We start from the raw sequence: 14,160 nt of genomic DNA, 5'->3' as shown, positions 1-14,160 counted from the left end.
CCCAAACAACCGATGTTTTGATTGAACATATTGAAAATTATTTATTAATTCATGAACTATTATATCTTTGAAATTGTGACAAGAGGAATAATATAGATTTTTCATGAATAGGGGATATTGTTATACAGGGTGATTCACTGCGATGGCCTATTAGACGTTTATCATCATTTTTTGCTGAAAATTTGCATGCAGGGGTTTGAGACAATGATCTCCCTAAAATATTTTCAGATCTCTACAACTTCTGGTTATATCAGAAACATACTACGACTTCCTGATTTCGAATGGCACACCCAGTATATTATTGAATTAGATAGCTTTTTTCATGACAATTTCAGCAATATTCTATACCTTGGGTAAAAACTAAAAACTAATGACAATAACCATGAGTAAATTGGATTATTATGAAAAAATGGTTGCAACTCACATTTTTTTTTAATATTTCTGCAGAAAATTTTTTATCAAGAGAACCTCAATCATTTTCGATTACAAATACGGAGTATTATAAGACTGTCTGTAGTTGGAATAAAAAAAATATATAGCACAAAATTGTGATCAGTTTTTCATTAACCCCTAATAGGCCATAGTGGTAAATCACCCTGTATAATTTGTTTTTTTTTCATGGAAATGAATATTTTAGGAATAGAAATGATGAATTCTTACAATTGTAAAAAGAGTTAATATAAACAGGATAATTTTGAAGGAGTCGAACATTTTTTACTGCAGTCCTCAAGAGATTGGTTTTTGAAAATAATTTTATAGAAGAAATACTTTCATTTATTGAACTACTTAAGGCCTAGAATAATTTGGCAAATAATTATGAAACACACTTGTTACAGTTTTATATAGTTTAATAGTCAGTTGGCTTTTCAATCATTCAAATATGTTTTATTGAAGTTTCCATAGTAATGGTAAAAGTTTGTTATTCTAAGTTAAACTGTTTTTGTATAAGTCACAGCATTAAAAAGTTATTATCAGCCAAAAAATAGTTATTATTAGCCGACGTACAATAACAACACTGTACAGAAACTATGTAAATAGTCTGCTGGATTTCATTAGAAATAATAAAATATATCCCCGGAGAAATTAAAATACCTACTTACCTATTATTCCATCCTGTATAATGAACTCGAATAAAAGGTTCAGGACCATCTTTTACAATATCCAAAACCTTCGCTTCATATGTTACCTTAGATTCAATAGAAGGGCCATAATAAACTTTCAGTTTGTCTCCTTTGTTTATGCTGAAAGATCCTGAACTATCAACAGGATTTTCTGAATCCATTTGTGATCGCTTTCGAAAACGCTTAGTTTTATCCTTTTCCTCTTCTACTTTCTTCACTGCTTTAACAACAGTACTCTTATCTTTTGAATCTTTATTTTCTTTTTCTTTTAGTTCTTTAGTTGGAGTTTTTGGTTCCACTTTCTTCTCAGGTGTAGGTGTAGTAATTTTTGGAAGAGTCTTGGATCTGGTTTGTTGGCCCTAGAAAATATTATTCGTGATAAATTGTCTTTTTTTGGATATAAAAACTGAAAAATTTGATATTGACCCGATCAGTTGAAGTTCTCTATTTGATTTATTAGTTGAATGGATCTCCATTGATAAAAGAAAATTGAAAGAAAATAGAGTATAGTTTCTTTTTGACTGAAAAACCAATAGAAGATTTACATGCCTTGTCCTTTTCTTCGTCTTTCTTAATCGGCTCTTCTACTTTTTCTGTTGTAGGTTTGATCTTTTCAACAGTTGCAACTTTCGGAATTTTCTTCTCTTTGGACCAAGATTTAACTTTTGTGAACCGTTTTGGTCGGCCCGAATCTTTGCTTGTGCTAGGTTCATTCTGATCATTGTCACTACTGCTTTCACTTGCATCTTGGACCTCTTTTTTTTTCTTATCATCCTTGATTTCGGTAGGTCGTATCTTCGATTTATCTTCTTGAGGTGGCATTTCTTCCTCCTTGCGTTCTTGTATTATTTCATCTTCCTTCTCAGGTTTTGGACTATTTATTGGTGTTGCCCTGTCTTTGTCCCTAATTAGAGATCGACCTTCAAAAATTTTTGATATATGTAAAATTTGATAACCCTGATTCGGTAATACTAAAATTTCAGTGAATGATATCTTCTGAAGAATACAAATGAATGCATAACCAACTATTTACACTTAATATAGAAATGTTTGCTCCCAGTTGGTATACCAAGATGTACCAAGTGAAAATATCTTAAAATTAGAGAAAAAGGATTATCGTATCGTACCTATCATGAAATACTGTAAAATCTATGAAAATTTCGGTTTAGAGTTTATCACACCCAATTATTCTAAATGAAATCTTATATCTTTAGTGGTTTTTGTGTGGTATGAACTGTAATAAGTTTAGTTGACCGAGAAGAGGCACGAATTACATTTGGAAAGGGGGAAATTAAATTAATCGTTCAGGGATAATGGTGATAAACTAAAATTGAAATTTTCAGAGATGTAACAATATTCCACGATAGATGCAATAGGGTAAATGCACTGGTTCTCGACCAGTTAACAGAAACATCGATTTCGAGCACGATTTTTTCACACATAAACTTATCAAATTTTAATGGTGTTGGTGTTCATCGATTCTTTGGCGAGTTTTAAATGATTTGTCATATAATTTTAAGCGTTCTTTCCGCATTTAACCTTTGAAATGTGAAAACATATAGAAAATCTCAATAACCTTCGGTTCTCGACCACGCCGCAGAGTTCTCGACCATTTTTGTGTTAGTTTTCGACCACTAATAATAGTGGGCGCTCCACTTAAAAATTTTAAAAAAACTTTAGAGCGAGATGAGTGATTAGTACTAACTTTCGTACCGTACCATCAACATCACTCAGATGAGGTAATCAAGTAAGAAACACTCGGAACGTAAAAAACAATTATTTTGCAAAAGTTTCCACTTTCTATAAATATTTCAAAATAGCAACTCATACAACATTATTTGGTTATTTTGCTCTTAATATATATTTAGAAACTAATGAGTAAATAAAATATAAAACACCGACCACCAGTGGTCAAGAATTAAGTACAATCAAATTGGTTCTCGACCGCGAATAAATAAAGGGTAGAAATAAGTGTTTCAACGTTAATTCGGTGGTCGCTAACTAATATTCAAAAAGTAGATATATAAATGAATCAGGGTATCGAAAAAAAAAACGAAAATGATCCAACAGAAATATATCGGTTGAAATAAACAATTATTGAAGTAACATATTGGTTCTTGACCACTTTGGTCGAGAAATAAAAGATACAAATTTTCCAATACCAGTTCGCGACCGCTGAATATTGAACGAAAAAATATACATTTATTTGCTTCTTGATTGAAATACACTCAAAAATATATCTTATAGTTGATATGGAACAAAATATACACACATAATTCATTTCAAATAAGAAATAATTACTATTTTCTGGTCATATATCACAAAGCACTTTTTAAGAGAGGACGAGAAAGAACCCTTTTCTATGAAAGACGATTATAAACTAATTTTTAGCTCGAAAACTTTGACCTATACCACTACTATGCAAACTATCTTGGAAGGATAGAATGGTCGAGAACACGTACCGCGAAAATATATTGCACTACATGATATATTTTTATTATTATTTCATCTCAAATCACGGAATGGTTGAGAACCAGTGCCGATCGGCTAACCAGTGCATTTACCCTATATTGCATTATAGATTTACTGCACTACAATTTGCTTTTCAAATTAAAAATATGTAATACATATAGAATAATTGATTCTCAAAAATTCGCTTCGTATCAATTGAAATGGAACCAATCAGTGAAAACGTACCTTTATTCTTTCTGCTTGATTTTGTATGAGTCAACATGGTCACACCTAAAGTCTTGTAGAATGTTTCAAAACTCAATAAACACTTCTTATAAACTGCCTTCACTTGATTAGTGATCGATTGACTGTTACCATATTTTAATTTTCCTAGGATGAATTTCCACTTGTTATGATTGTTGACTTTATTATAACCACCTAATTTAGTAACTACGCTGAAAAGTCGATATAAATCCACATCTTCACCAGCAATGGTTGGGGTTTTATTCAGAGGAGTACCAGCTTCATCTAGAAACTTAAAGAGCTGAGCTACAAATCTGTCTTTCTCCTCACAAGGTTCATCATCTGAGGTCTGAAAGAAATCTATTGAAATTTCTGGATGTAGATACTTATCACTACAATAAGTAAATACAAGTAGAAGATACCCTCTAATAAAAAAATTTTTAATAGACATACATCAGAGAAATTCATCTCGGCATCTGTTTCCATACGATCTGAATGAAAATGTTTCTCCCAATTTGCCGGAAGTTCACCAGTATTCAAATATCTAAGGGCTTTTTGAACTCCTATGGAAAAAGGAGTATTATTTTTCTCCAATTTCTCTCCCACTTCTTTATTGAATGCAATTACATCTTTCTTTGGAACATTATAGCTGAAAAAAAGGTAATTACGAATTCTCTTGACGAACTACAGAATTACATTGCGCAACAGATCATTCTAAAATGAAGAAAATATGAAAAGAGCAAATGATAAGTACTCTAATGTTCAATATTGTCCAATAAAAATATACACAATATCCTCTTACAAAATTAATTTTAGTCCATTCTAACGTGTTTGGAATGGAATTTGCTATGGATATTCAGGTTGGAACAAGAAAGCATTCTATCACCTATTGGTATTAAAACACTATTAAGTATACTTACAATCGGTCATCTTTGAATGACCTGATCAAAAATTCTTCCTTAGTGTTGAGAATTTTGGTATTTTTTGGCAACATAATAAGCCCAGGTGGCCAGTCTTTATTTCTCTTCTTCTCAAGATTTTCCCCCCAAACAACCCTGCCAACTTCACTATGATAACCTTCCATTTCAGGGTCAGCTTCTTCATGTTCTCCTTCACTATCGTCACCCCTAAAAAAGGGAAATTCTGAAGAAATCACATTTTTTTGAAATGATGAAAGTTATTCAAGTCTAAAAAAAAAATAAACAAGTGAGAACAGCTTTCCTTGAAAGTAAACTTCACAAGATTGTTTTTTTCCATGAATGTAACCAATGGAAATTCAATCAAGCACTTTGCTTAGGAAACTTTCCAAGTATCTCTAATAAATAAGGATTTTCTTTTTGCTACTTGGTCAAGGAGCTCCTATTTTGAAAAGTTAATATCAACAAACTTGGAAAGTGTTTGAACATTGCTGATCATCAGGTTGATGAGTTATTGATAGTGAAAAACACCATGATCACGTTGTACTTTCCTGGAACTCGAGTAGGAATTGGAAGAACAAATAGGATTATACCTTATAAAAGTGCAGAGATATTCAATTATAACAAAAACCCAAAATAAACCAAAAACCTAGCATTATATTTGATTCACACCTATTTCTATTTCGTCTTCTGCTTCTACCTCCTATGACAGGATTGCTAAAATGCTCTGGATGTGTCAGTGGTAATTGATCTAATGTTTCACTTTCATTAAAATGCCTTCCACTTTTCAAACATAAATAGTTTCTTCTTAATGTTGTTATATCTCCATCATCAAATACTGCAAAAAAAAAATGTAAGTCAGATAATTGAATATATTGACAACAATCATTAACTAACCAACAGTATATTGACTTTGATCTTGTATTCTAGTAACTTGTGCTTCTAAGAATGTTTTCTGAGCTGGATGCCATGCCAGCACAATTCTACCAGTTCTAATGGGCCCAGTCGCTTTAATATGCTCTTCTTTTAATGTTTCAGTTCCTGAATGAGGTTCTTTAAAAGAAACCTGAAAATAGGTGCAATATAAATGAAAAATAGGGAATTTTGTCCTATTCTCTTCTACTTACCCTGTATCTTAATTGAGGAAACACTCTGCTTACTTTGGCCTCACAGAAGGCCCCTTTATATTTTGCACTAACTGCTGTTCCAACAGGCAATATAGGAGGATCATCACTCTACAAGTCAATGAATCCATTTATTTCTGAATAGTTATAACTGCTTAAAACTTACCATTTTAAGTTTTTGCATCTACAGTTCCATAGGATATATTTAAAAAAAATCATACAAATAAATGAAGAATTTATCACAAAATTTCTAATTAGAAAGTAGAAACAGATAACACTCTGTCCAAAGCTGAAAATGGATTTAAGCCTACACTCAAGCAAGATTATTAATTAAACATTTATCACAAGAATTATTATTTGACACCACTATTTTTTTCATATTTCTACAAGAACGATTATAATCGCATCTCAACAACACAGTACTCGTATTTGAATGTCATGTCAGAACTGTCAACAAACCAGACTAGCAGAGCAGCATAGAAATTAATTTATTTGGATTGGCCATAGATTGGTATTTTTTATTGTTATCAAGGTTTGGGTTGTCATCTTGACAAACCTATTATTCTTAATATTAGATAATTTTTTCGGCATATGATATTTCGTCTTCTCATATGTGTATTTTAGGAATTGTTTTTTAATGGCGATGCAGCTTTTAGTAATTATTGCACTTATTGGAACTCCTCCACTGAACTCGTACAAAATTCAAGTAAAACTAATTTCAACCTTTGGAATTGAAAATTTCAACCTTTCTTATATGTACGTACTCTACTGCTCTAAAAAATTCTCCAAATTCAAAGATTATTCAATAAAGAGCAAATTGTGAAATAAAAAAAAAGGTCACTACAGCATGAAGATGTCTGAGACACAAAGGGATTCGAACCCGTGGCTGCGGGATCGAAAGTCTTACGCTAAGGCCGATGCGTAATGCGTATAATATCAGCGTTATATTCGAAAAGGAATAGTGAAAAATTCATTACTCCGAAATTATTTCAGCCTTGCGGTAAAAAAATTTTCATTCAGTACAACGATAGCATAACAGATTTGAAATTTCACGATTTTGCCAAGTAAATTCATGTAAATATGAATTTTTTTAAATTCTTGATTTTTTGTTTTAAAAGTTCATGAATCGTAAACATGATGATCAATGCGGCATCAAAACTGATTTTTGTACCAAATTTGGCGTATAGCTTTCATAGTTTCAGAGGAAAGCTCTGGCAGACAGACGACGGACTATTTTTCTTTATTCGATTTTTGGGTTCTATACATTAGGTAGGTATTATTATTATAAAATTTTTCTGGTTCTGGTAATACAAAGTGGTAATTCGTACAGAACTTCGGATAAATAGCGGTGTTAGAACTAAAGGAAATTGAAGCAGAATATCTAAAAAATGAGGAAAACACGGACGTGAAGTGAGGGGCTCTTCATTTTTATTCGCCAGTTGCGCCCTTGGAAACCATAGGTACATTTGTGGTCCCCACGGGCGCCAATATTAGCAAAATATCGAACAAATTACACAATATTTCCCTAAAAATAGATCCACTAAAGTTGAAATTTAGTTTGTAGAGGGTGGTCCAATAGAAATGCAATTTAAAATGGTTATACAGGGTGATTCACCGCGATGGCACATCCAGTATATTATTCATTATACAGGGGTTAGAACTATTTAGAGGGGCACTATAGGGATATCGAAAACCGTTAGAAATACAGGGTGGCTTGAATCATAAAAAAGTTGCGTTATTTGGGGATTAGTATGTTGGTGTTAACAGATCCAAAATATCTCCAATGGTTCCCGAAATATCTCCAAAAAACTGAAAATCGATATTTCCTTTTTTTCTGTAAAACTCATTTGTTTCTGGAGATAACTTCACGAAATTCGGTTTGTAACCATTATCCAATATAGAAATTCTAATGGTGTCTTCAGATTTTTTCTGTTTTCCATTGTTTCAGAGACGCGATAGTCCATTTTTTTTCTTATGGACGCCATATTGGTTTTCCTTATGAGATAATAAGGAAAAAAATTAAGAATTCACTATTAAAATATCTATATTGGTTAATGGCTACAAATCGAATTTCGTGAAGTTATCTCCAGAAACGCAAATTAGTTATACAAAAGAAAGAAGAAGAAAATCCTTTTTTTCAGTTTTTCCGAGATATTTCGGGAACCATTGGCGATATTTTGGATCTGTTAACACCAACACACTAATCCTCAAATAACGCATTTTTTTGTAATTTGAGCCACCCTGTTTCTCTTATGGTTTTCGATGTAGTGCCCCTCTAAATAGTTCTAACCCTGTATATTAGATTCATTCAAAGTGTTGTAATTTCTCTCGTTATTAAAAATCGAAATTCCTAAAAAGAAGGGAAATGTTCAGTAGAGAATAAGCAACATTTAAGTGTTCGTAAGCTTTGTTGTGACCCACATCATGATGTTCTGAATAAAAGCTTACGTGTTTTTGTTCACCCCTCTATACAAACAGAAAACAAAGTAACTGAGGACGGCATTTAAACAGTTATGTTTCCGAGGAATCAAGCTACAATTGAAAAAAAGCTAAAATAGAACAAATAAGGGTCCAAGAGAAAATGAACTGCAAACTTCCTTGAGGTTTTGTCCATTCCTCTAACTTTGTTGGATAGATTCGGCAATATTAATTTTTGTAATTTTCAATCGGATACTTGTTGAGATATTTGAGTAGAAAACATAAATCACATTGTAATATTTAAGTAGGTACATATTTTCTTTTGGATGATTTAATGTAACTTTACTTCATTTGGTTTAGCCAATGCATTAATGAAAATTTTAGATCTTTTCTAGGTATTCGAAGGAATTCTTCATCATGAATTTGTAAATAATAAGTAAACCGAAAATAACTATTATGTGTATATCTCTAGTTTTTTTTTCAATATAATTCCGTCAATTTAATTTCTGTACTTTTACCCTAGTGCCCGATATTTTCTACACTCATAACCTCGAATTGGACAAATCGATGGTGATGGTCTCTTCATGAGAATGAAAATTCCCACAAAACCGGTAAATTCTTCCCATTCTGATGTAACAACTAACCTGAAAGAGCAGGCACCTATATCTGTATATTGGCAGGAATTATTCGAAGCAGGATGGAGAAGGATCGCATGTTGAGACAGTAAATAAACTTGTTTATGGAATATTTTTAATGAATTGGTCTTGCTGAGATTGCTACAGAAGTCAACTAATGGTCATTTTACAGCAGCTTCCTCTGTGCCGACCAGAACAGGATATGTGCGCCGCTACTAAGTAAAAAAAAAATAATAATGGCATAGATACACACAACGTCAACAGTCTTGGACCTCGTTGATATCAAATGAATTACCTACTTCAAGAAATCAGTACCAGTACCAGTAAGGGTACAAAACTACGAAGAATGATTTTAACAATAAATTTACAAAGAAACACTCATATAATCAGGAAAAAATTATAGGGATATAGGGATAATCTTGAATAGATAGATCTCAAGGGCATAGATCTTTTTTTTTCTTGGGGGTGTTTTCGAAAAAAAATTTTGACGACATTGTTTACTCATATCTATAATGTGAGAAAAGGAGGTTTAATAACGAAGTTTGAACCAAATTACTCGAAATATTTTTTTTTTTGGTACCAATTCGGTTGTTCTCACCTTATATTGGGTGTTCCTAAATTAGAGTTACGAAGGAAAATGAGAGATTCCTTTGATAATTTCAAGGATAAAACGTCCCATGAATATGAGCCCGCAAACGCTTTGTTTTAGAGATACAGGGTTCTTCTTGTAGTCCTAATTTTTGTGTTTATCGAATTCATCAAGTTTATCGAATCTTTATTAATCTTCGCTAGAGATTGGGTTAATAAGTATCAAAAATTATAATTAATTTATTTATCACAGCTACCCAACTGGATCTTGGATTTTCCTGAGAAATTATTATTGAGAGCTGTTTGAATTTTTTTCTCAAAATCGATTGCAGATACGATACGATAAAACTACAACAAACCAAACAGTGCAGTAATGAACCAGAGTTTCTTTTTAAATTTTTCTAAACTACCAGTGTTTCACAAAAAAAAATCTGGAAGAAAGAAGCGGCCACCCTTCCAGAAAAAATTCACTCTGTAGATTTGCATTCAAAATTAGGATCACATGATGAAAACTTCAAATTGGAATATCTATGCCAATACAAGTTAAATATCTTGTGAAGGGAAGGGGCTGTAAGAGAAAAACTTGAACTTTAACACCTGTATCTCAAAAACAAAGCGTTTGCGGACTCATGTTATAGGACTTTTTTTCTTGAAATGATCCGAGAAATCTGTCATTTTCATTTATACCTCCAATTTAGGAACACCCTGTAGATATAGTCAATTCAAAACTGATGTCTTCGCAAATAATTTGCAATTCAAATGAAACACAATAGATGGTACAACACAGCCCAGACAATTTTTCGATGCGAATTATTCATTTCAGTTCTTTTATAACTACATATTGAAATTTTATGATGAGAATGATACAAAAAACCGAAAACAACGGGTAAGTGTATACCGATGACGAATACAAAAATCACAGATGGCAAATAAGGGGCGATGCCGAGAAAGCGGTTAGATAAAGCTCGGACAAAGACGAGCTCGTAGTGCAATAAAAGTACTCATCTAATAAACTCATAAACCATAAAGGGGTCCGTATTTTATTGACGTGTCGATTTCAAAGGAAAGTAAAAAAGTAAAATGAATATTATTGGTTCATTTTATGAAGAAATTTTCGTTCTTCTTCTTTGCGAGATTTCTCAAATTTTATATTTTGAAAATCTTGGGGGGGGTTTACCCCCATTTTTCCCCACTCCCTATTTCTACGCCGTTGATAGATATTCGAGAAAGATCTAATTTCTAAGGTAGATTTGTGGATTAGCTAGGTTACTATACCTCACTCCCTACAAAACACGCCAAATTTTACAATCTAGTTTGTTATTTCCTCTTTCACCAAGAATATCCACACGTGAAGAAACGAATTTAATGGATTAACACTTGAGTAGGGAAAGTTCCCTGTCGAATTGGCTACATTTTTGATATGTTATAGTACAAGTCATTCCAAACAAAAAGTTCAATAAGCAAAAGTTTTTCTATTGGCTTGTTTTAACGCTAGAGGACCCTGAAAATTCTTATTTGTTCACCGTTGTTAAACAGTTAAACAATAGGTACAAAACGTTATCCTGGATAGTTATCACTATTCTGAGTAATCAAGATGTGAGCACTCATTAATATGAGATAGTATTAAAAGCATTGTTCTTTGGTCAATTATACAGTTTGTTCCAGCTACTTACAATGTTTTAAGTTATTCGAAAATTGTTTCAAATCGCCTTAGCGATCTACAATGAAAAAATATTTATGAATCCTATTCTACTCCTTATACTACATCACATTCGAAAAAATATACAAAAGAAAGCAAATGCTCCGTATTGAAAATTATTTTTTGCTTATCATAATTTCAAGGCAAGAGGAAGCATAAAAAATATTACAAATCTGTCTATAAAACGCTCTTGAAAAGTTTTTTTTTTATCTTTAGATGTAACCTCAAGAATCAGCTATTGGATGGATTTCTCAGTGAGGAACATTTCGAACATATCGTTTTTTTTTTAAACAATCCGTATATTTTTGAGAATGTGATGTAGAATAGGTTTCATAAACATTTTTTGATTGTATATCGCTAATGCAATTTGTAACAATTTTCGAATAATTGAACGTAAAAATTTTAAGTATTTGTAACACACTGTATAATTGACCAAATGTAACACAGGGCCCCCGCAAGGGACATCAACGCCCGCGTGCGGAACATATTTTGGCGCCCCTTAAAGGGGGGAGGTGGAGAAAAGCACTGCTTGATAATCTGAATTTTTTTTGTTTTGTTAAGAATTTAGTGTAGAATGGTTTAAAATCTATCAGCAACCTTCATTGCCTTAAGAACTATATGATGTTAGTTGTAACATAATACATTTTAAATGTGTTTCAAAACTTAAGCTGTATTCTTCTATAAATTATTCATGAAGGCATAAGCATTTAATAAGGATCAATCCAGAAATTGAATGGATGTTTTTCTAGATTTGGCTGTTGCAAATTTATTTATATAATCAATCAATCAATTTCATCGAGTATCTCTTGCTCTATATCTAAGATTGCCAATCCAGAAAATCTTTCTTATGACATGGTAGACTTCAAAAAGTTTTCAATTATTTTTAATTCAGTAAATGATCTCTCACCAGAAGCAACAGACACAGGTAAAGTGAGAAGGATTTTTGAGGCAATACTAAGATTCGGTAGAGAAGAAGTAAGATTATTTTCAAAGATATATTGTAGAATTTCAAGAGGATTTTCGCTTCAGATAATGAAAACAATCTTAGGGCTTTTATCTCGTTGAATAAATCATTTTCTTACACGTCAGCCTCTTTTTTTTTTCTGATCAGTTAGCTTTTGTTGAAGAGCATGACAGCATTTTAATAGATATTTTTCATTTAATTTGAGAATATCACAAATAAAACAAAAGACGTTATCGTAATCAGATATCATATCAAACCTACAATTTAAGGAACTTAGTGTTTGATCAAATTTAAAAAAAAAAAAATTTATTTTAAAAGCGATTTTTGGATCTTGAGGTGCCTCATCCGTGTGTTCATAATCGAACAATTTTGGTTTATACTTTCGTCTTACAGTATATAATACAGAAAAACCTTGATCTATCTCAAGAGCAGCCGCTAGTTTTCCAGATTCCGCAAGTTTTTCCTCGAGAACATTATCATCCCTATAGTTTTTGAAATCTCAACTAAATTATTCAAATAGTTTTGGCACACTTTAATGTCAATCGCTACACTTTGCTTACAATATTAATCTGGAATGAAACATCATAAGAAATTATTATACTTCAAATAAATTTAAAAGAATGAATATTTAATAAAAGAGAACTTGCTTTATGTCTAGTTTCTATGTTAAAATTATCATTTTCTGCTATTTCTAAAAGGCTATCACATATTTGAATAAAATGAAACATTAGCATCAATTCTACTTGACCATCTAGTGTCATTTAGGGGTGTTAGATGTAACTGAGGATCATGCTTTTTTATAACATTCCAATCTTTTTGTGGATGAAGAGAAATATATATAAAGTTCTTGCACAATATCAAAAGAGTCCACTGTTTCGTTTGAAACCTTAGCAGAATCATTTTCAGTTAAATTTAAGCTGTGTGCAGCACATGGCGCAAAAAATGCCCTAGGATTAGCATCGAGTATGCGTTTTTGTAAACCAATATCTGGCTATTTCATACCGATTGCGACGTTCGGAAACTTGTATAAATTGCAAGAAAAAGTTTGGAAAAAAAAAATTGTTAAAAAAATTTGAAAGAATTTTTTTCGTCCATCGGTTCTTCATGCGGTCTATAAGAGGTTTTGGCGCCCTTTTAGAGTGGCGCCCGCGTGCGGTGCACGCGTTGAACGCGCGGTTGCGGGGGCCCTGATGTAACATCACTAAAGTATCTCGTATTAATGACAGTTCACATCTTGGTTACTAATAGTGATAATTATTCACGACGTTTTGTATCTTCTAAAAATGGAGAACAATTGAGAGTTTTCAGGAGCCTCCAGCATCAAAACTAGCCTATAGAAAAACTTTTGCCTAATGAACTTTTTGTTTGGAATGACTTGGACTAGAACATATTAAAAAATTTAACCAATTTGACAGGAGGCCACTTTCGCTAATAAAGTGTGCGGTATCCCTAATTATTTTAAAATATTTTATGGTATAAGTATGAATATTTTATGGTATAAGTAGGTATATGATCAGCAAAAACAACTGATTCAATCATTAAAAGCTTCAAAATGAAAAAAAGCAGGTTTGAATAATTTCTTATTTTTCGTTGTTTTGTTGTCATGTTAGCCATGATATCAAGGCCGAAAACAAGCAGCTAGTAGGTACAAAATTTGATATGTCATTCGAAAGATCACTAAATGGAGTAGTGTTTGCTGAAAAGAAAACATGTTCACAATCATTCATTTTTCATCGATAAACCTATTGGAAAAATATGATTGATATTGTTCACCTAACAATAGTTATATTTATATGCTTACCACACCCGCAGTACGAAATTTCTGTGTTAATTCATTGCAATTTAATGCTCTTGTGAGATATGTAATCAAATTTGATGAGACTACAGGGATATCTGGAGTGTTATTGATTTTAGGAAAAAAATTGAGAGATTTCGTAAATACACAAAATGTTGAATTGAAGAATTACCGTCAATATTTCGACCATGTGTTAAATGATATT

The 14,160-nt window shown here is 32.1% G+C and overlaps 1 protein-coding gene across 4 annotated transcripts in view; it reads right to left on the bottom strand.

Annotated features, from left to right (window-relative positions):
• LOC123676240 (AT-rich interactive domain-containing protein 4B-like) overlaps nt 1-6,314 on the bottom strand; it is a 28,144-nt gene extending 21,830 nt beyond the window's left edge. For 3 of the 4 annotated variants that reach the window (XM_045612027.1, XM_045612032.1, XM_045612048.1), the window contains exons 1-9: nt 6,023-6,313; nt 5,860-5,967; nt 5,630-5,798; nt 5,405-5,570; nt 4,736-4,942; nt 4,269-4,464; nt 3,819-4,164; nt 1,671-2,041; nt 1,101-1,480 (exon numbers count right to left, since the gene is read on the bottom strand). In XM_045612027.1, the coding sequence (XP_045467983.1) occupies nt 1,101-1,480; nt 1,671-2,041; nt 3,819-4,164; nt 4,269-4,464; nt 4,736-4,942; nt 5,405-5,570; nt 5,630-5,798; nt 5,860-5,967; nt 6,023-6,040 (1,961 nt within the window). In that variant the 5' untranslated portion in view covers nt 6,041-6,313. Of the gene's footprint in view, nt 1-1,100; nt 1,481-1,670; nt 2,042-3,818; nt 4,165-4,268; nt 4,465-4,735; nt 4,943-5,404; nt 5,571-5,629; nt 5,799-5,859; nt 5,968-6,022 lie in introns of all 4 variants that reach the window. The other variant, XM_045612039.1, reaches the window with a different exon arrangement.
• Nucleotides 6,315-14,160: the final 7,846 nt, after the last annotated feature.

The sequence above is a fragment of the Harmonia axyridis genome, chromosome 1, assembly GCF_914767665.1.
Source record: "Harmonia axyridis chromosome 1, icHarAxyr1.1, whole genome shotgun sequence".
Classification (NCBI taxonomy): Eukaryota; Metazoa; Arthropoda; class Insecta; order Coleoptera; family Coccinellidae; genus Harmonia; species Harmonia axyridis.
Note: the sequence above shows the minus strand (reverse complement) of the source record. Positions and strands in the feature narration are given on the sequence as shown.